General features: G+C 42.8%; 1 protein-coding gene across 5 annotated transcripts in view; it reads left to right on the plus strand.

The window, feature by feature from the left end:
• The first annotated feature begins 4,681 nt into the window (after positions 1-4,681).
• Positions 4,682-21,864, plus strand: part of E2F7 (E2F transcription factor 7) — a 30,974-nt gene continuing 13,791 nt past the window's right edge. Inside the window, exons 1-9 of one of the 5 annotated variants that reach the window (XM_038387925.2) lie at positions 4,682-4,847; positions 5,501-5,593; positions 9,948-10,226; positions 13,181-13,349; positions 16,401-16,688; positions 18,284-18,442; positions 19,191-19,328; positions 21,031-21,225; positions 21,737-21,821. In XM_038387925.2, the coding sequence (XP_038243853.1) occupies positions 5,501-5,593; positions 9,948-10,226; positions 13,181-13,349; positions 16,401-16,688; positions 18,284-18,442; positions 19,191-19,328; positions 21,031-21,225; positions 21,737-21,821 (1,406 nt within the window). In that variant the 5' untranslated portion in view covers positions 4,682-4,847. Of the gene's footprint in view, positions 4,987-5,500; positions 5,594-9,947; positions 10,227-13,180; positions 13,350-16,400; positions 16,689-18,283; positions 18,443-19,190; positions 19,329-21,030; positions 21,226-21,736; positions 21,822-21,864 lie in introns of all 5 variants that reach the window. The other 4 variants (XM_043492973.1, XM_038387927.2, XM_038387926.2 and 1 more) reach the window with 4 other exon arrangements.

The raw sequence follows: 21,864 nt of genomic DNA on the forward strand, positions 1-21,864 counted from the left end.
CACATTTAAGGATGGTCAGACTAAATAAAACTGTTTCCTTGCACTAGATGTTATCCATCAGAAAGCATTCTTGAGATTATTTTTTAAAATGCTTTTTGTGAATCAAGGAAGACAAGGAGGAGTTCTCTAGTTTGTATTTGTGGAACACTACAGGTATCTTGATATTCTGTCCTACCACCAGCACAAGAGCTTTTATCTAGGGGTTAGTCAGCAGCATTGTACGTGTCCAGTGCATGAAGTTCAGTTGCCAAGGTTAGTATGAGTGTAAAATGTTAAATAAAAATAAGTGATGGTATCAACTCTGATTTGAATTAGTCCTCCAAAAAATATTCCCAGTGAGCTTTAATATTAAGCAATTTATATTCAGAGACATCTTTAACTTAGAGCAAGAAGAGACAATGACCCAAGTGTCTATTAAAGGCCCTGGTTCCACTGAAGATGTTAGAAAACAGAGTAGCATTTTAAATGAGATACACATAGTGTAGTCTATCTGGTTCTGACTCCCTGGTCTCACACCAGTCTATAGATGCCTCTACTTCTGTTTAATCACTTATAGATTTTAAGGCCAGAAAGGATCATTATGATCTTTTAATGTGACCTACGGAATAACATAGGGCATAAAATTTCACCAAGCCATTCCTGCATCAAGCCCACAATCAACAACCTTCTTAAGCAACCAGAAGGTCATTGTTCTGGAACTATAGCCAATGCAGTTACACTCCAATTAGAAAGCCATTACTCTTAATAAATTCAGACTTTTGCCAGATTAGTAATTAATGTGCAGCTGTTTATGACTGATCAATAAAATCTACAGTTTAAGAACATAGGTAAGATATCAATCAAGGTGAAAGTTTATTATATCAGGATAAATCATGGGTTTGTTAAATAGCACATTCATTTTTATCAGCCCTATAGGTAAGGCCCTACAGCCATGAAATTCACAGCCATGAAAAACACGTCACGGAAACTTGGTCTTTTGTGTGCTTTTACCCTATACTGTAGAGATCTCATGGGAACAACCAGCATTTCTCAAATTGGGGGACCTGATCCAAAAGGGATTTGCCAGGGTTGCAAGGTTATTTTAGTGGGTCATGGTATTGTCACCCTTACTTCTGCACTGCCTTCAGAGCAGGGCAGCCAGAGAGTGGTGGCTGTTGGCCAGGCCCTCAGCTCTGAAGGCAATGCCCCGCCAGCAGCAGCACAGATGTAAGGGTAGCAGTACTGCAACCCCCTCTACAATAACCTTGTGACACAAACACCCCTCCTTTTTAGGTCAGGACCCCTACAGTTACATCACCATGAAATTTCAGATTTAAATATCTGAAATCATGAAATTTTTTATTTTAAAAACCTGTGACTATGAAATTGACCAAAATGGACCATGAATTTGGTAGGGCTCTACTTAGAAGGGAGTGTATTCACCGCAAAGGGTTCTCAGATCTTGAACTTGCTTTTCTCCCAATAGCCTGTCAGAACCAGTATCTGACTATAGTAAAGTGTGATGCAAGATTCTCGTTTGGCCTGACTGTGAGTTCTTTCAGTTGGGTATGCTTTATGAGTCACTGCATAGACAGTGGCTCAGAGCTGTATTAGTTTAGCTATTGGGTAGAATAAAGTTTCTTTTCTAAATATGAATGCAGAATTACTAATAATTTATATATTTTAATAGGTTATGGATCACAAATTAGCATTCATTTTCCCACAAGGCACACAAAGAGCAATTAAAGAATTCCATGGTCTTTTTAAAGAAAGGAGTTAGTGTTTCATTCCATTCAACAAACTATAGTGACCTGGGAACTTTCTCAGTAAGTAAGCTTGAAAGGAGAATAGAATAGAGCAAGGTACTATTCTTGATAAGAAAAAGTAAATTAAGGTATCATCTGTCAATTCAATACCACTCATAATCCTGTTTCCTAGTGATTAGACTTGTGAAATAAAGTAAAATTCAAAGCTGACTTCTGAGCAACAAATACCATGTAATGACAAAAAATTAGTATTTTACAAGTTACTAGAATTAGTGATTTTAATGATATGTGAAAACTCCCTCAAGAAGGGAATCCTTCTGGAAAAGAACCAAAAAACCCAACCAACCAAACAAAAAGCACAGGACAGGTGCATCAGTATGCCTGTAGCTAAGGAAGCAAAAGGCTAATTTTCGTAAATACAAACTAAACATAGAAAACAAAATCACTAACAACATTGCATGCTGGAGACTTCTTCATGAATGCTCTAAATGATCTCAAGTTTAGGAGAATTTTAGATTGAACATTTTAAAGTTTGCTGTACAACTGTACAGCAGACAGACATCTATTACATTGTCATTTTCCCATCCTCTTGGAACTTGTAGTTGACATTGAGCTTCTACACTCCAGAAAAATAGGAATCACCCCTATCATTAGTTGCTGCAGCTCTCCCTAGTTTATCTTTATGCATTTGGAGTGTCATCAGACTGAACTTTGGGCAATATACTGCCCTTGCCTTCTACTGATGTTAGAGACAGTTCTCATCTGTGCTTACTAATATATAGTCATTGATTAAAATTTGCTGTTATCCCTTTCAATGAGCATAGTACATTCTGAGCCATTCATGAAGGCATACTAACTGTTTGAAGTTCATCTCTGTGAACAATCACCTGCAAACTGCAACATCTTGTTAGGGTGAATTTTTCCATGGAAAATAATTCTTCTGGTCTTTGAGAGGACTATTGGACATTTACTTCCGTGTCTCTTGAATGGGGGTAGTGGGAATCACTCCAGAGGGAATGACCCAGCACTCTATGAAGAATTTGTGTCAAGATCTTTGCCTTCATAGAAGCATATGCTTATTTTAGCATTTATCCTTTCAAACAGCCTGGGTGAGATTGTGAGGAATTACCTCATGTTTAAAGTTCTGAGTACTGTGGTGTAGATTCCTCACTTCACTCACATGGATCTGCTGATTGGACTGCATGGGGGTTAGACTGGATGATCCTTACGGTCCCTTCTAACCCTATGGTTCTATGACTATGTCAACCAGCTAACATTGATCCTGTTCATAAACACGGTTATCACACACAGTGACCTGGCCTGTTTTGAGAGACTGGAAGCTGCTACACAATCTGGATCCTGACCCACATCCACTCCAAGTTTGGGAGCGTTTGAATCCAGGCAGCTTTAGGTCCATTCCCAAACCCTCTCCCCCCCCCCCCCCCCGCCATCCTCCGCTCCAAGACTGTGCTCTCTTAGAATCATAGGGTTAGAAGGGACCAAAAGGGTTTAGTCTAACCCCCTGCCAAGATGCAGGATTTTTTGTGACTAAACCAATGGCTATCCAGATGGCTATCCAACCTCCTTTTTAAAACCTCCAGTGAAGGACCTTCTATGACTTCCCCAGCCAGTTTGTTCCCTTGTCCTAATGTTCTTACAGTTAAGAAGTTTTTCCTCAGATTTAATCTAAATCTGCTATGCTGTAGTTTGAACCCACTGCCTCTTGTCCTGTTCTCTGTTGGAGAACAAAACAACTTTTCTCCATCATTTTTATGGCAGCCTTTCAAGTATCTTATCCTCTCCCCGCCCTTAAACTCCTCTTTTCCAAACTAAACATATCTAGTTCCTTCAGCCTTCACTTTTATGGCTTGCATTCCATCCCTTTGATCATCTTTGCTATTCACTTCTAGATCCTTTCTAGTTTCTCTATATCCTTTCTATACATTGGGGACTAAAACTGGACACAGTACTCCAGACAAGGCCTAACCAGCGCTGAGTAGAGCGGTACTGTGTCACCTCCCGTGACTTGCATGCTATGCCTCTGATAATGGAACCTAAAATTGCATTTGCTTTTGTTGCAACAGCATGGCATTGCTGACTCATGTTGAGGTTGTGATCCACCTCAACTCCCAGATGCTTTTCAGCAGCGCTGCTACCAAACCAGTGATTCCCCCATTTTGTATTTGTGCATTTGGTTCTTCTTCCCTAACTGTCGCACCTTACATTTGTCTTTGTTGAATTTCATTTTGTCCTCTATAGCCCAGTTCTCCAATTGATCAAGCTCCCTCTGACTTTTAGCTCTGTCTTCCAGAGTGTTTGTAACCCTCCCCCTAGCTTTGTCTCATCTGCAAGCTTCATCCTATCAGTCTCCGCTACACGGTTGTACGGTAAACTTTTGATAAGATCAACTCCTAACAGTGAAGCGTCCTGTGTCGTTTCGGAAAGTGGGAGGCTTTGAACTGCCTCCCAGCTCAGAAATGCAGAGGTGCCCCCCCCTCACCCCCCACCCCGGGGTCAGAAGGAAGGCAGCAGGGAGCGCGTCCCTAGTGACTTGAAATCCAGTGGCCGGGGAAGCGGCTGAACCATCCTCCACAGCAGGCAGCTGGGCAGGGGGAAAGCGAAGGGGCTCCGCGCCCCCCCCACCCCCCCGTGATCTCCCCGGCGGCTCCATCTGTTCCCCGCCTGGGCTCCCACTAGCAGCGCTCGAGCGGCCCATTCATGCCGAACAAAGGGCCGCCCGGCCCCCTGCGCCGCCCCGCAGCATCCCAGGTACCAAGGTGGGCGCGGGAGGCGGGGAAGGGAGCGAAAAGCGGCCGCCGCCGGAGGGAGAAGGCGCCGACTCGAGCGCCAACTCCCCGACCGCCCGGCGGCGGCGCTGATTGGCGGGACTCGCCGCGGGAGCTCCCCGGCCGGCCGCGCCTGATTGGCCGGATTGTAAAAGCGAGTCTCAGGGCGCCAGAATAGAAGCTTTAGCGCCGAGCGGCAGCGGCCGGGCACAGGGCGCTCTCCTCTCCTCTCCTCTCCCGTCGCTGCCCCCATGCACCCCCCGCCTCCCGGCTGCTCCGGAGTGCGTGGCAGGCCGCGAGCGGCTGTACCCCAGAGGTAAGGGCTGACGAGCCGCGGCCCCCCAACAGAGCCCCGGCCGCTTCTTGAGGCTTGCCGCGCACTCCCGCTGGCGCCCCAGGCTGCCGGACATGGGGGAGGGGGCTGCTCTGAATTGAGCCTCCAACTGCATCGGCAGGTACGAGCCTCCCCTCCTTTGGTGCCTGCGGACTTGGGGGTTCAGTGCCACGGGCAGCCCCCACCCCCGCCCGCCGCCCAGGGGGAGCGGGGCTCCGCCGAGCTCTCCCCGCCCGGGGCTGGCCGGCCGCGCTCCTGTCCCATTCGTTCAAAGCTGCGATTCCTCCGGGTTCTTTGCGCCAAAACTAACTGCCCCCGCCGGAGACCCGCAGCGCCGCTGACTCGGTCGCCGCCGGCTCCCACCGAGCTGGGGGGAGCTCGCTCAGCCGCCTTCCCTCCTCGCGCGCTGCAGCCGTGTCCCACGGGGCTGATTTTACAGCCTTTCTGCCGGCAAGGCTGATTCGCGGGGCTCACGCTGAGAGTTGGTGACGGTCACAGGAGGGCAGCTGCAGGCTGCCGCGGTCACCTTTTGGGGATGGGAGGGAAACGATAGATTAGCCTCTGGAAATCGGGGTGCGTGGGTGTTTTAAATGAAGCAATATCAAACTTAACCTGTGCAATTTTATAACTTGCAGATGGAGGCAAGTTGCTTAACACTAAAAGACTTGATCAGCCCAAGACACACAAGAATCCATCGGGCAGATGAAGATGGGGAAAATGCACAAAAAGTGAGTAAATGGACACAGATAACACTTAACAGTCTTTTTGAGCAAGATTTATGGCCAATACTGCAATACCAGCACCTGAGGACTTCGAATTTTGTTGCAAAATGTGTTGTACCTTGAACTACCTTTGCTATTTTTTTTTCCAAGTGAATGGACTGTGCTAGGTTCTGAAAATGGTTTTAGCACATTACAAAAGTGTACTAGTACTTCTGTAAATAATAGTTTTGTATTCTTAGCCACAGACTAGCAGGTTATATTCATCTCTAGTACAGGACTGTTTGTCTAGTTCCCACTGACCTTTGAGATAAGGCCCAAGGTAGTAAGTTTGCCCTCTTGAACACCAAGACTAAAATATAACATTGTAATATTCTTTCCTCTCTCTGCCATTTTAGTTTCCTTCCTTCACAGCTCAGTTGCTCCTGCCAGCATGTCAAGTTGATAATTTTGGGGTGGGAAATAGGAGACATCTTAGCTTTTAAATTGAATGAAAGGCCCATTTCCACTCCACCCCCTTCTCCTTTCAAGGAAGCAGTCAAGAATTTAGTCAGGATTAATTAAAGAGGATATTAACAATACCTTTGCCATCTGGGGAAAGGATTACAGAAAATCCTATGTATAAAGCCATATTGGGTAACTGTATGGAGCACACTGAGACCCAGTCACATATGGTTGTGAAAGGATGCAGAAAGCACAGGCTTAGATGAGGCAGGGTTAGACCCAGCCAAAATAGTTTTGAAACAGATCTAAGTTGAGTAATGAGGCAGATGCACCTGAAGATGTGCTTCCCATTTAGTCAGGAGCACATCATTTAAATATCCCCTCCCCAGAGCATTTCTGTAAGTTTCCTGCCGGCTTACGACAGAGCAAAGAATACGCATATGTGCACTAGGAACTGGTTGTGTGTATTAAAGTTAAAATCTTATGGGTCTGCGTGTTTAAAAAAGCTTTCAGGATTGGTAATATTGTTGTTTGCAAATCAAGACTAACCAGACAGCTGCATCACTGCTCTGGCTAGCCTTTAAATGGATTGATGCAGTGTCTTAGCTGACAATGTGACCACTTCACCTTGGCCCTCTACTTCTGATGGAACATTATATTATATGCACATAATCAAAATTGTTTCTACCTGTTCTACATTCCCCTTGTACTTTCAACCTCCTTGGAGCAAGAGGCACCCCAGAATCTCTTCTTTTCACCTTTTTTACACGTATTATGAATCCATACGGGTAACAGCAAATTTGGGATCTAAAGACCTCTCAAGGAGTATATGGGACTGGGAGAAAGATGGAAGGGTTGTGGTTTGTTGGTTGTTTTTTTTTTTTTTTTTTTTTAAGATAAACTGGGATGGGTGAGTCAGTGAGGAGGATTAAGATGTCAAGGATAGGTAGTAGGTACATGTTCTGCATCCCTTTACAGCTTCAGCCATTATTTATTGCTGCTCAGTGTAATGTTTGTATTCCTGGGTGAATTAATGGGAGCTCAGAGGGATAACTTTCAAGTAACTTGATTGCTAGTTCTAGGTATCTGCTTTTGTTATAACGACATTAGCACCAAGCATAATGAAAAACAGCTTTATATAAAAGTGGGGTTTTTTTTTTCTATTTTAGATCAACTGTTGAATCCTTGCCACATTTGAAATTGCAAGAATATATTAAGTGGATTAACTAGACTGAACATGTATACCAGGAAGAACCATGACCCCTACCTTGAACCCTTTTTGTCAGCGTATTAAGTCACAACACTTAGCTGAAATAAAAATATCATCTTTTACATTCTTGTGGATAATCCAATTGGGCATTATAATATTTGATGTAATCATTCTGAAAGTCCAGAGCACAGTGCCTTTTCCTACTCTTTGGATATCTGTCCTCATCCCCAGATAGCAAACTATGGAAGGCTTTCTATTGGGAGCAGTAACATCTGGCTAATTTTTGAAGTTTAAAATCCAGTTTCTGCATTCCAATTAAATTGGATAAACTAGTGCACTAGTTTAAACAACATTCCATGATGTCTCCTTAACAATTAGCTATAATTCTCGAGCCACTGAGAATTGAACGGAGCAATAGTTTTAGCTGAAATTCATATAAAAACTTATGCCTTTTAGATAGCTATTCCATCTTGTACATTTTTCTGTGAACTTATGCCTTGCAGTACCAACAATGAAAATGAGACCACTATTATAACAATATCTATCCCAAAAGTTCTATTATGTATATTTGGTTATGTTTTTAAAATTTATTTTGCAGAGATTTTAAATCACCACTAGTCTGAGGTGCAGGAATTTGTTCGGTTCAGGACAAACACCAAGAACACTGCTTGGCTGAGGGACCAGTAACTGTTTCAGGGTCTCATTTCTAGTCCTTATAGTTTAAGAACACTTTCCAGTGATACTAAAAGCTTGGCTTCTAAGAACAGCAAGTTGTAAAATCTGATATTATTTTCTGGTTATCATTTTACTTTCTTCATCTCTTACCTCTCACTTCATCTGAGATATCTGCAACCAGTATTTCAAACGGCTAGATTGAGAAATTGAGTCATACCATTTGAAAGCCAGAAACTGCCATTTTTAATCCATGTAAAGCATCAGAGAGAAGTTATTAAACGGTAATCAGAATGATTTAATGTCTGATGTCTTGTGATCGCTCAGGGCTAAAAAAATTTTGGTAGGGCTTTAGTACCAATGGCTTTCTCTAGGTACTGGTCAGTCCAGAATCAGTGATCAGAACAATAACAAAGAAAAATCCAGTGGTAGCTGGCAGATTCAGTAAACAGATTAGATCCATCAACTTTAGGTTAACTGTGTGTGATGTGTTGCCCACTGGTAATACTCTGTTGCAGCAAACGAAGCCCAAGTAAGATTGTCATATTTTTCTCATTCTCTCCATCCTGTTAGTGTAGGGCAGGGGTAGGCAAACTTTTTGACTCAAGGGCCACATCGGGATGCAAAATTGTATGGAGGGCCAGGTAGGGAAGGCTGTGCTTCCCCCAAACAGCCTGGCCCCCACCCCCTATCCGCACCCTCTCACTTCCTGCCCCCGACTGCCCCCCTCAGAACTCCCCACTCATCCAACCTCCCTTGCTCGTTGCCCCCTGACCACCCCCTTCCAGGATCCCACCCCCATCCAACCCTCCCTATTCCCCATCCATTGCCCCCCCCGAACCTCTGCCCTATCCAACCACCCCCTCCTCACTGTCCCCTGTCTGCCCCCCGGAACCTCCTGCCCCATATCCAACACCCTGGCCCCCTTACCATGCAGCTAAGAGCAGCATGTCTGGAGTCGCACCACCCAGGCTGGAGCCAGACGCACTGCCCTGCATGAGTGTGCAGCCCCGCCATCCAGAGTGCTGCCCGCACAGCGGCATAACTGTGGGGGAAGGGGGAACAGCAGGGGAGGGGCTGGGGGCTAGCCTCCCCAGCAACAAGCTCAGGGACCAGGCAGGATGGTCTTGTGGGCCATAGTTTGCCCACCTCTGGTGTAGGGTGAGAAACCTGTTCAACTGGGGGAGTACCTGTTGCTCAAAAGCAGCTTTTCCCACTAATTAAGGAGTGACATTGATGCCTACTTGAGTCAATCCATCTAAGTAAGTTGGACTGGAACACTACTTTTGTGGTAGGGAGAAGGGACAAAAGGGTAATCGCAGCCTCATTTCTGTATAAGAACCTAAGTGAAAAATGAGCATCAGATCATGTAGCTGGGGGCAAGGAGGTAATTCCTGTTCTTGCCTTACTTTGAGAACAAGTCATATGTAGATTTCCCCTTCCCAGCAGCTTGCTTGATTATAGTTAATACTGTTTTAGTTATATATTTTCATTGTTTTGAGCAGCAGATACTTTAGCAGTCAATTTGCTTCAATTGGGGAAGTGTTTCATCTGGGATGAGTAGCCTGCAGTGAAATCCCCAAAAAGGGCTTTCCATTATGGAGATTCCAAAATAGAATGCTATGTTTTTTTCTAAGTGCAATGTAACTAGAGAACTATTTAAGCTTCAGTCCAAATTCAACAGGAAGACATATGGCTCCAGGAGATAAACTGGGTTCATAATTTGGACCAGTTGGTTTACAATTGTGGCACAGTTGGCTCATATGAAAAGGCAGAACATATAAGAAGTCTGACAGACAACAGGTTTGACTGATTGATTTCATCTTAAGCAATTCATGGTGGTATCTTATCTGCATTGTACACCATACACTGATGTATGGTATACACTTTGCTGCATCTGATGCTAATAAGAGCTGTGCTAAATATAACCTTGGACTGTCAAAGTATGATGGGACTCATTACCTTCATATGAACAATGGCATTGACTGGTGGATTGTTGCTTCTCTTCAACCCTAAACAATCCTCTCTTTTTCATAGGAAAACATATTTGATCAATCCAGAATGACTCCAAAGACTCCCATGAAAAATGAACCAATTGATTTATCAAAGCAAAAAGGCTGCACCCCAGAAAGAAATCCAATTACACCTGTTAAGCTTATCGACAGACCACTGGCAGATCCATGGACCCCCACAGCTAACCTGAAGATGCTTATTAGCGCTGCTAGCCCTGACATGAGGGACAGGGAAAAGAAGAAAGAGCTCTTCAGACCAATTGAGAACAGTGAGCAGAATGATGTTTTTCCTGATTCCGTACAGGTAAGAGACTTAATCTAGTAAGCTTGGACATAACTGACACACAATGCCCTCTACCTGCTTCAGGCTGACTAGTTAATTGATATTTATTATTTGGTTTAAAAAAAAATACTATTACTTCCCCAGTCTTCCTGCCACTCACCTTTACTAGGAGTGGAGAGCAGCACTATTTGAAAGCATCCTCAAAGATGACCATTTATATAGCAACGCCAGCGTCCAAGCCATTTCAGACAAAGATCACCATCTTAAAAGCTTACTGTCTAAGTATTTCTTCAAATACTCTGAGACTGGACATGGTTATTTCCCCTCCCTTGCCAATTGATGTCCTTTTCAAACTAAGGCCTAGCCACAAGGAGAGAAACTGCCAAGTCAGTTAAACAGATTCAGCATAACAGCGCAGTTGGCTACTGTACAACTGTTTTAAAGACAGACTAACCAAGTCTTGGACATTTTTAAAAATAGGGCTGTAGAAGCTGTATTCCTTAGCCACACTGGATTGGCAAACCACATTTTATACCTCATTCAGCAAAACACCTCCACATCTAACAGTCAGGATGAGAGTAGTCAAAAATTACACCTGAATGGTTTCCTGATTAAGCAGGAGTTTAACGTGGTGTTGGGTTTTTGCTAGGGGATTCTGCTCCCCATCCTTCCTTTTTAAAAAAAAAACAAAAAAAAAAACCCACACCCTCCAAGCAGCTTGGAGCGGGAGGAGAGCAATTTCAGCTTTCATCCAACAGCAGCATCCCCTCCTTTTGTTTCTTGCTCCAGGAACCACTAGCTCCCCATCCCAAGTTATTGCTCATAAGATGCCCCTTTTGCCAGTGATTCCAACAGCAGCAACATGAAACTAACTAGAGTCTAGTCACTAGGCCCTCGTTCTAAGAAAATGCTATTTTATAGGCATAAAGGCTCACAATTCTTTAGGAGCGAGTACGGCACTGAACCAGTTTATAGCATTTCCTTGTTTGAATAATGGTGGGGGAAAGACAAACCTGGGGCAAACAGACTAACAAAGTTATTGAACGATCACACATAACTTAGCTTTCAACAAGCAGTGTGTACAAAAATATGCTACATTAAATTTTCCTTCTCCAAAATGTTTCCTTCTCCAAGGAACTCCAAGGATAACTGAAATAACCTCCCCACAGGGCTTCTGCCCCCTGCTGCTCCAGCCGGGTCTTGAGGCAGCCCAGGCTTGGGGCTTCCTCACCATCACCCCGGCTAGGGTAATCCAGGCTTGGAGCTTCGGTTCTTCTCTTCCCCCCCCATCCCCCCAAACTTGAGGCAGTCAGGGCTCAAGGCTGCCCAGGCTCGAGGTTTCTTCCCCCAGGGCTCCTGCTGGGGCTCAGGGTGACCTAGTCGGGGTTTCTAGCCCCAGGGTGGGGCATCTATTTTTCCAGGAGGCTCCCAAATTGGCCAGGGGCCCCTGCCTTAATTGGTCACTACCCTGGACTAGCAGCTAGGAGCCCCAGCTGGGGCACTCCTAGCAGCATGGGGGAGATCCTACCCACCTCCCAGAACTGCAGGCAGCTCGGAGGCTGCTGCCTAGGCAGCACAGAAGTGAGGGTGGCAATCTTGGGGAGGCTGCCCCCCACAACAACTTTGCAAACCCCCCCCCCCCACGGTCTCATTTTGGGTCAGGACCCCCACAGTTACAACACAGTGAAATTTCAGATGTAAACATCTGAAACTGACCAATTTTAAAACCCTCTGGCTGTGAAATTGACCAGAATGGACAGTGAATTTGGTAGGGCCTTATTTATAAAGCCCTTTGAGAGCTACTGCTGAAAAGCCATGTAAGTATTATTATTAAGCATTTTTAAAGGTAGTTATTGACTAAACAGTTCAGTAAAGCTTGTTTAAAATGGAGTTTAACTCAGCTATTGTGCATGTGACTGCTCCAAGTATTCTGAACTTCTTCAGTATGTTACTTGGAACAAATTAATAGACCATATTTCAGTTTTTGTTAAAATTTATCCTCATGAACAAAATCTTGTCTGTGGAAAATAGATTACAAAAACATTAGGTGAAAACTGCAGTTTTCAAACCATTTGAAAACCAAGGGCATTTATTCCCAAACATAATCTTGGGGGTTGCATGAGGGTTCATTACTTATGCTGCAGCAAGAGGTAGCTGAGATACTGAAAGTCTTAAGAGTTAAAAAAGCTCACAGGCAATTGACATACACAACTTCACTCCAACAAGAGAATCAAGACTTCAGAATTACTAGTCCAAATAAAAATTAGTCAGTTCATTATTTAGCAGCTATTGTAACAAACATACCTTCTTATATATACCTGAGGTCTCCAGCTTTCAGGAATACTACAAGGGCCTACTAATTCTTTTCTACAGGATTTTATTCAGTTAACAACCTGCCAAAATGTTTTTTAAAAAAAAAAGCCCAAGATGCTGAGACAGCTGAATTTTATCCCCCAGAATTCGGGTCACATGCCTCTGAGCTCTTAAAGCAATATACCCACAAATAGAGGGATGGTGGAATTTCTGTGCAGAGGTTTTTCAGGAGCCCTCTGGTGGTTGCTAGACCTCTACGGTCAGTGACACTCCAAGGTGTTTGCAGAAATCCTCCTTTTTATGGTCTCAAAAGGGAATGTTACTTCCAAATAGGATCTTATCATCTGTTCATGGTGGGAACATAGTTACACCTTTTGTGTCCTCCAACACCTGGCCACCATGGGATGGCCTTGTAAATGCTTTCATAATCTCCACAGTCTCTGGATTTTGGATAAAACAAGTTCATGAGTCAAGACACGTGACCCAGGTGCTTAGAGAGAAGATCACATTCTAAGCCTGTATAAAGGCACTTAGGCATGTGTATTTTATCCTTTGTAACAGTAGTCTGAGCTTGAATGTTAGAATCTGAAATGTTCCCTGTTTTGCTACTGTCATGCCTGTTGAAGCTCTACAATAAAGGAATAACATTTATTTTTCAACAGTATGATATGGTAGATGATGGCACAGTGGATGAATTTGAAAAGCAGAGACCCAGCAGAAAACAGAAGAGCTTAGGACTCTTATGCCAAAAGTTTCTAGCTCGCTACCCAAGTTACCCTTTGTCAGCAGAAAAATCTACCATTTCTTTGGATGAAGTGGCTTCTAGTCTTGGTATGTATGCCTGAAATAAATGCTGCAAGAAATGGACAACTTCAGTCTTTTAAAATATGTCTACCACATAAAGGCACTTAAAGTAGATCCCATTTAAAAGAACTGACCTGTTCGTAGAATACATTTAAGGTCTGGGTTTTTTTGTTTGTTTGTTTGGAGGTGCTGGATGCACCCTTCTAGTTAAATTTAAGCAAGAGCTGCAGGTGCTCAATACTTAAAAAAAAAAAAAAAAAAATCTCTACCACTACATTATTACATAACCCTATCATTTTAAAAAAAAAGTTGCAAATCACTGAGTGCTCTCATGGTGAACTAATCGTGCTGCTAAATATGTATGCCTACATTTTTATTTTCTTGCTAATTGAAGTCTGAGCAGTAAGCAGCAGGGTTTATAAAGAACAAATCATGCAAAAGAACTGTGGCGAATTTTTGGATAGAACTACAAATTGGTGGCTGAGGGAAATCAGTAGGTTTTATGTCTTGATTTCAATAAATCGTCCGATACAGTATCTTCCAGAATCCTAAATAGCCAAATTGTCTTGGATGTGAACAATGTCTTGCACATTGAAAACTGGCAGAAGGACTGCAAAAAGGGGAATGATAAATGGCAATGTGTTGAACTGGGTGGAGGCATCTGGGTGGTGTGGTTCAGGGACCAATGTTATCTTTGGTCATCTTTAACATCCTCTTTAGTTATCCGCAAGTAGTAAACTGCGTGTTAACTAAACTTGCAAGTCCGACTTAATTTGGAGCTATTGTGAACCTCATCCATGACAAAGAAATAATACATAGGGACCCAGAGAGACTATAAATAATAGAGATAGCAAAATAAGACTCAGCCTGAATGAATGCAAAGTATTGCATCTGAGAAAAATAATTCAGATCACAGATTTATTTCATAGGAAAGAGACAGCAAATTAGATAAAAACTTTCAGAAAATTCGATGCAGTTTTTATATTTTGGGAAGGAGGATGGAGAGGGAACAGAGATGGGATTTCCTCCCTATGTGGCTCTGGTGAGACAGCTCCTAAAGTACTGTATTCATTTTTTGGGCACCTCACAAAGACTTAGCAAAACAGAAGAGAATGCAGAAAAGAATAAATCAAATAGATAAGGACTGATTTCAATGGTAATCATTTTTTAAGAATTTTTTATAGGAATTGTTGTTTTAAGTATTAGAGTTATCCCCATTTAGTTTGAAATCCCAGTGCTCTGCCCTCATGAAGCTGAACACATGTAGTCCTCCACTGCTAACTGGACATGAAATTACTTGGATTTTTTTCCTTTTGAGGAATATTTCATTGGTGACTTAAAACAAAGGAGTTTGTTTAAATGTACTAGTAGAGTTTGTGTCTTATTTAAAATAGTGTTTTGTTTTCCCCTTTGGTTTTCATTTCCCGTACCACTCCTGATCTTTGTGTAGCAAATAATGGCTTTAATGTAGATTTTTGCCATCAGTAGATAAAGTTGTATTCACTCAGCTCCTGGCTATGAAAAATCCATTTACGAGTCACAGCAGTACACAGTGCTTCCCAGTCTCTGCTTGGGGTCTCTGGTACCTGGGCAGCCTTCATTAATAGGATTCCCAATAGTTCTCTGGCCACAGATTAAAGCTGCACTTCTCTGGCTGCACCCATGAGAGACGACAGAGGTGCAAACACCATCTCCCCTCTCCCAGGGTTAAACTGCCTGGGAGATGGTCTCGCCCTGTGATAGAAGTGTGTGAGTCAAGCCTACAGACTTTAGCTTAGATGTGTGTCTGTTCTCTCCCTTCCTGTTTATCTACAAATTCTTCAGACATCACTCCAGCTCTCCTGCTAAATAAATCTTATTGTGAGGGATTTGATCCTGCATTCCTTGTTTGCCCAAAATTCCCACTGAAGTCCATAAGAATGTTAAAGCAATGTTAAGAAATGCAGGATCAGACTGCAGATGGAGACTAAATTTATCTCAATACATTACAGGGTGCATAGATTCTCACTGACTCTAGCAACTTAATCTTGTTTCTACTGAACAGCTTCTTAGCCTATTGGCAGATTACTGAGGATTGGGATGGGAGGGAAGGTGACATTGGTGCACTTTGCTAAAAATATATATCTTGATCTTATTTGTTTTTGGGCTCCAGTGTCTGTGTTTGGGGACAATGTGGGGCTGGGAATCATTGTACAAATATCTTGACAATGTGCCATCATCTCCTTTCCCATCAACATACCTTTGCTAAAGGCACTGGGATTCTATGCAGAGAATCACGTAGGAGAGGGTTTATGGTACTGGTGCTCAAAGGAACTAGTCTTGTAAATTATGTCTATGTATAGCACTCAGCACTTTCATAGCACATTTCACTCAAAAAATCTCCATGCACTTTAAAACACTAACAGATTGGAAAATCCCATGAGACTGGTAAATATTATCTATATTTTACAGATGGGTAAACATGCACATAGAGAACCTGTCTACATTAGGGAAATCTTTCAAAACTTCCCACCATTACCAATGCTTGTTCTGCTCCAGTGCTGGTAGCACTGCTGTGAGTCCTAAGGCAGACAGGTGTTACCAGCACTTTCACTTTTAGACCTAGCTCTTAGTGAGATTAGATGACTGTTTAAAATGGTGACTGCAGGCATTGGCCTGGAAATGGTTAAGGCTCCGAACACTGCTAACACCAGTAGAGCTGAACCAGAGTTGGTACCTATTGGGGAATTTTTGAAAATTTCCCTTTGTGTAGATGAGGTCAGGGATTAAAGTCCTGCTCTTGCTCCCATTGAAGACTATAGGCCCAGTTCTCCATTACTTTACACCTTGTGACGTATTTGACGGTGCCTGTAATTTACACAGTATTACACAAGTTCAAGGCAATGGGAAATCGGGCCCAGTGACTATACTCCCATTGATTTAAGTAGGAGCAGACTCTGTGACTTACCCAGGGAAATGATGAAAGAGGGAACTTGCTGTGAGTAGATCTTGTTCAGTGCGTGATTATACAAAAAGGAGGAGTGAGTAGAAGCATGTTTAAAAACGGGCATGCTTTTAAGTCTTTCTTCCTTAAAACAGGAGTTGAGCGTAGGCGCATCTATGACATAGTGAATGTTCTGGAATCGTTGCACCTCGTTAGCCGTGTGGCCAAGAATCAGTACTGTTGGCACGGACGACACAGCCTGAGTCAAACTCTGAAAAACCTTCAGGAAACAGGAGAGCTCCAGAAGTATGAAGAACAGATGGCTTTCTTCCAGCATAAAGAGCAGGACCTTGAGTATAAATTTGGAGAATGTAAAAAGGAGACCTTTCCGGATTCCCAAGACAGACAGTTACTTGACTTTTCAGAGGCAGATTGCCCCTCTGGTAAGATGACTAATGGTTGATGTATACAGATGCAGTCATACTGTTCAACATACACTGTAGCTTTTTTTTCTTTAATTGATTTGTTTATTAATGTAAAATACACGATATTGCTTGTGAAAGGTGCTGAATTCACCACATTGGAGATGAGGCTCCTCTTTTTATTCACAGTGCAGGTACAGCACAGATGGCAGCAATTCCAGTCTTTCCCCTCACACTCAATGGCCTGTCCTTGACAGGTCCCTTGAAACACATGTTAACTAGTTACTGTATATACTCGATCATAACCTGGTTTGCTTATAAGCCACCCCCCCGCCCCCAAGATGAATAAGTAAAAATGGAAAACTTTTATGACCCATTCATAAGCTGACCCTATAATTCAGGGGTCAGCAAACTTTGGCTCCTGGGCCATCAGGATAAGTCGGCAGGCAAAGATGGTTTGTTTACCTCAAGTGTCTGCAGGCATGGAGGTAAACCTAAGTAAACAAAGTGTCCTGGCGTGCCAGCTGCTTACTCTGACGGGCCGGGACAGCAACTGGTGGGGGAAATTTTTTGGCAGGGAGAAGCTGAGGGTCAGGGGAGTAACCCCTGTGACCACCCCCCACACATGACCCCACCCCTAGCCCAGGACCTCTACACTCTCCCCGTCCCATCCCTTCCCACTTTAGCTGGGGCAGGCCAGGGCAGGATGTCTCTGGCCTGGCCGCAGCCTACTCCGGCAGGCTGGGCCAGACCGGGAGGTGCAGCCGCAGCCTGCCAGCCCCAGAGCTGCAGCTGCTTCGGAGGCTGGGGGGAGAGCAGCGTGGCCAGAAGCAGAGAGACTCTGGCCCTGCCTCTTCCCTTCTGAGTCTGCTGGCTGTGCTGCCTCTCCTTGCTCCCTCTGTTGGGGGGAGGGGCTGTGTCCCACCTCTCCCCTGCTCTATACCCGTTCATAAGCTGACCCCCTTCTCTGGTGCTTCCCTTTTTTACTAAAAAAAAAAAAAAAATTCAGCTTATGAACAAGTATATACGGTATGTTAAACAATCTGTTCCACCTTGTACGTAGCTATGACACTCTGAGTAAGTTTCCAAGATCTGAAGAAGAGTTCTGTATAAGCTTGAAAGCTTGTTTCTCCCACCAACAGAAGCTGGTCCAATAAAAGAGATTCCCTCACCCACCTTGTTTCTCTAGTTTCCATAACAGCCTTTTGTGAAGGACTTTGTCAAACATTTTGTTTCTCTCTTCTCCCTGTCCCCTTCTGACTGGTAAATAATGCTTTGTCCTTTTCTATAACAGCGGGCCAGATCTTCCACTCTGTTACATTGGTCAAATGTTGGTATAAACTCCATGGCACTCAACAGTTATACTATAATGGAGCAGAGAATCAGGCCCGTAACAATTAAAACCAATTCTTTACACTTTAATTTTTATTACCTTTTGAAGATTGCTAAAATGCTGATGTGCATCTACCTTGCATAATTATTTGCTGCCTGGAAAAAGATTTGTTTTTCAACAAGGAAACACTTTACCCTTGTTGTACATGAGAAATCTTCTTAATGCTTTTTTGTCTGTAATAGATGACATATGCTAAGAGACTTGCGTTTTGTTTGTAACGCAGCATCTGCAAACAGCAGAAAGGACAAATCATTGCGGATTATGAGCCAAAAGTTTGTCATGCTGTTCCTTGTCTCCAAAACCAAGATAGTCACTCTTGACATAGCAGCAAAAATACTGATCGAAGAAAGCCAGGATGCAGCAGATCACAGCAAGTTTAAAAGTGAGTATCACTGTTAAGAAATGAATTAATCATCCAGTCAGCAGGGAAATGGAGGCATATTCATTTTGACATCTGAGATTTTTTTTTTCCCATCTCAGACAACATGGATAGAATCATCTGTGATTAAGGGTTTTTTAACTAGAACATATAAAACTTACCCCTGCCTTGAATATTCAGATATGGGGGGGGCGGAGATGGGGGGAGAAGAAGCGTTCAGCTGCACAATTTATGGGTGTTGTCATCCAGCTACATCATCATTCAATCCATTGGAGTTGTAGGGATTATAAAAACAAAAAATGGATTGATATGAGTTTTCTCCTATGCTGCTGCTTTCAGGATGGGATGAAACATTTTTATCGAGCAGTTCTGCTCTTGCTGGGGAATGCATCCATTGGACAGAAGGAAGAAAGGATGCTTTTCCAAAGTGACTTGTGAATAAACTGACGTACTTACTTTTAACCTATTTCCAAAAGTTACCTTGGCATAATGGCAGAAATTCATTAGCTTGTACAGCAGTGGTCCCCAGAGGAGCCTGGGGCTCAGGGCCGAGGCCAGGGCTGGAGCTGTGGCTGAGGACAGAGTGGGGCTGGGTGATGCTTCCTCCCTGCCCCCCGTGGGGGCTAACCTGGGCCCATCTTGCCCCCCCCAAAAAAATTCCTCCAGGCCCCCCAGGGGGGCGTGCTGCACAGTTTGGGAACCACTGTTGTACAGGCATATTTACAGTATATTTCTTTTGTTTACCTTCCAGCAAAGGTACGAAGACTCTATGATATCGCCAATGTTCTGACCAGCCTAGGGCTCATAAAGAAAGTGCATGTCACAGAAGAAAGGGGTCGCAAACCAGCCTTCAAATGGATTGGGCCTGTGGAATTCAGTGGAAATAGTGGTAATTTGTGTAGTTGGTGGTTGGGAGGGGGAGGGCTGTCTGTTTATGTATTTTTGTGGAACTTTCTTCCAAGGTAGATTGATTTAAATCACTAAGTGGAAAGCCTCAGTGTAAAAAAAGGTTTTAATAATTTTCCATTTGTACTTCAGCTATTTTCTAAAGAAAGATACATTCTCACTGGTTAATATAAGCATTAAAATATGTTGATTTACAACTAAATAGAGCCTTTACATTCAATTTTGAACCTTTTTTTTGGCTACCTAGGAGGGTACACAATAACTATATACATTTATATAAGCAATTATATAGCTTAATTTTGTCAGACTCTTATTTATTAATTGTATTAATAAATTAATAAATTGTATTAATTAGTGCGTTAGAAAATGGTGAATAATATATTGCTTATTTACTACATAATTAACTTTGTGCTCATGATTTGTGTCAAGCTGCATTATGATGGTAACTGGAATTTAATTAAGCACACAACCTCATATAACATTTATTTTTATTAAACAAAATAAGCCCTTAATACAGTACGTGACCTAGTATGCCAAATTTATAAAGCCAGACCTCAAAAGTTAACTTTGTTATTCCCTGATTCTTTCTTTTTATAGAAAAGCAGCCTTTCATTGTTGTTGGGGGTTTTTTTGATAGAGGCTCATGGATTCAGCATATTTTATTTTTTATGTAAGAGATTATAATTTTAGGCCTCTACAAATTTTGTATTAATATCAGATTTCTTTTTAAACTGGTTTATTTTTAAAAGGAAAAACTTATTTAAATAACAAAATCCAATTTAAATAAAAAATTATATATTTTTTTTTTATTTAAATCAATTGCTTTTTCTTCAAAACAATAAAAAAAAATTTTAAAACCACCCTGCTCTTTCCCAAATTTTATGTGGTTGTTTTCTAGTTGAAGAGCGAGTCAGAATTCATTACCTTCTGTATCCATAAATGTGTAGTGTCTGATTTCCTAATGTAGGTCATCTATCTAGGCAGCCTTTAAAATCCCTGCCAAAATGTAAGGGAAATGTGAGAGTGAAGATATTTATGGATACATTTGGGTTTTTTGTTTTTTGCATGTTACACTAGTTTAAGGTACAAGGCAGTGGAAAATCAGGTCCTTAAGGCCACATTCTGGCCCATCCAGTGGCCCCCTTTGTGCTGCAAAGGGTCAATAAATCTGCCCTAAATAGGCAGCTGACTTTTCCCCCTACATGGGGAATCACCTGGGTGGTGCAGAGCTGCTCCTTTGCCTCCTGTCCTCTGACATGGAGGGGTTTGTTTCGGGAGATAAAGGGCATGACCATGGTGTACCTACATCCTGGTGATCCTTGGCTCCCAGACATGCCCCTGAGAGACAGCTCAAAGTAGAGCACATATGCGGCTGTATTTTTAGGGTGGGCCAACCCTAAGATAAAGGAGAAGTAAGGATTCATGTTAATGATACTTTGCCCCATCTTTTCATTTTACTCCCCACAGCTGCTCCAAGTAGAGCTTGGATGTAGCCTAGGATCTTGAGCTATATACGGTCCTGGAGTGGGTGAGGGGGACCTTGTCTTGTCTGCTAGCTCTGACATAGTTTTGTGGTGTTTAAAGGGGTTTTCTTCTGCTGTGTCTGTAGCAAAGCTCCACGACATGGCAGAAGCTACCATGACATGTCCTTCAGGTGATAACTTTACAAAAACCAATTCCTTTAGATGAACCGAGAACTGATGTTCCAACATCGGCTGCTTTACCAGAACTGAAAAGAGGGGCTTGTGCCCAACATCAAACCTGTGCTAATGGAAATCAGAGGCTTGCACGGCATGCTTCATTTAACACTGTTCAGCCTTCTGAAGGGATCAAAAGGAAGGTCAGCTCTGAACCCAACAGCCCACATAGGGAGAGGCAAGGTAACTACCAAGAATTTTTGCTCTTTCCTAACCCATTGTCTGCCATTAATAGTCACTTTCAGCCTTGGAGCAGTACTCTTATTTTTCAGTAAATTTTATTCTCTACACACTGAAAGTACAGTGCTATTTCTTCTGTTGAAATCTGGCACAGTCAGATTAAGATTCTTTAAATAGAAAGAGAACAGATTTTTATTGTCTGGTTCCTGGTAAGATGGAGTTTACTGTAACAATCCAGTTTATAGCACTTTCACAATTTAGAATTGTAAAGTTATAAAGCAATTGCAGGTCCTTCCAGAATTCCCTGTCAATTGTCCCAAGTCTGCATGATGCTGAGGTGATTCTTGCAAGGAATTGAGGGTGCTCCACTCCTCAGAGGTGCTGCTCAAACCAAATAGTGAATGTTATAAAAACATGCCTTGGTAGAAAAACTGCATTCCATTCTTTGCATTACCAATATGAAAATGTGCTTAGTAAATCTGTAATTTAATTCAATGTCCCATTGTTCTCTCAGCTTGCATTGTAGGTTCAGATGAATATTGCTCCAGAATGATAAATCTAGCAGCTGTCTGCAGACAGAAGATGGAAAAGGATACAAAGTAAGTTTGGTCTTAAAACTTGAAGTCTGCTCAGTTCCCTGCC

This window comes from Dermochelys coriacea, chromosome 1, assembly GCF_009764565.3.
Source record: "Dermochelys coriacea isolate rDerCor1 chromosome 1, rDerCor1.pri.v4, whole genome shotgun sequence".
Taxonomy (NCBI): Eukaryota; Metazoa; Chordata; order Testudines; family Dermochelyidae; genus Dermochelys; species Dermochelys coriacea.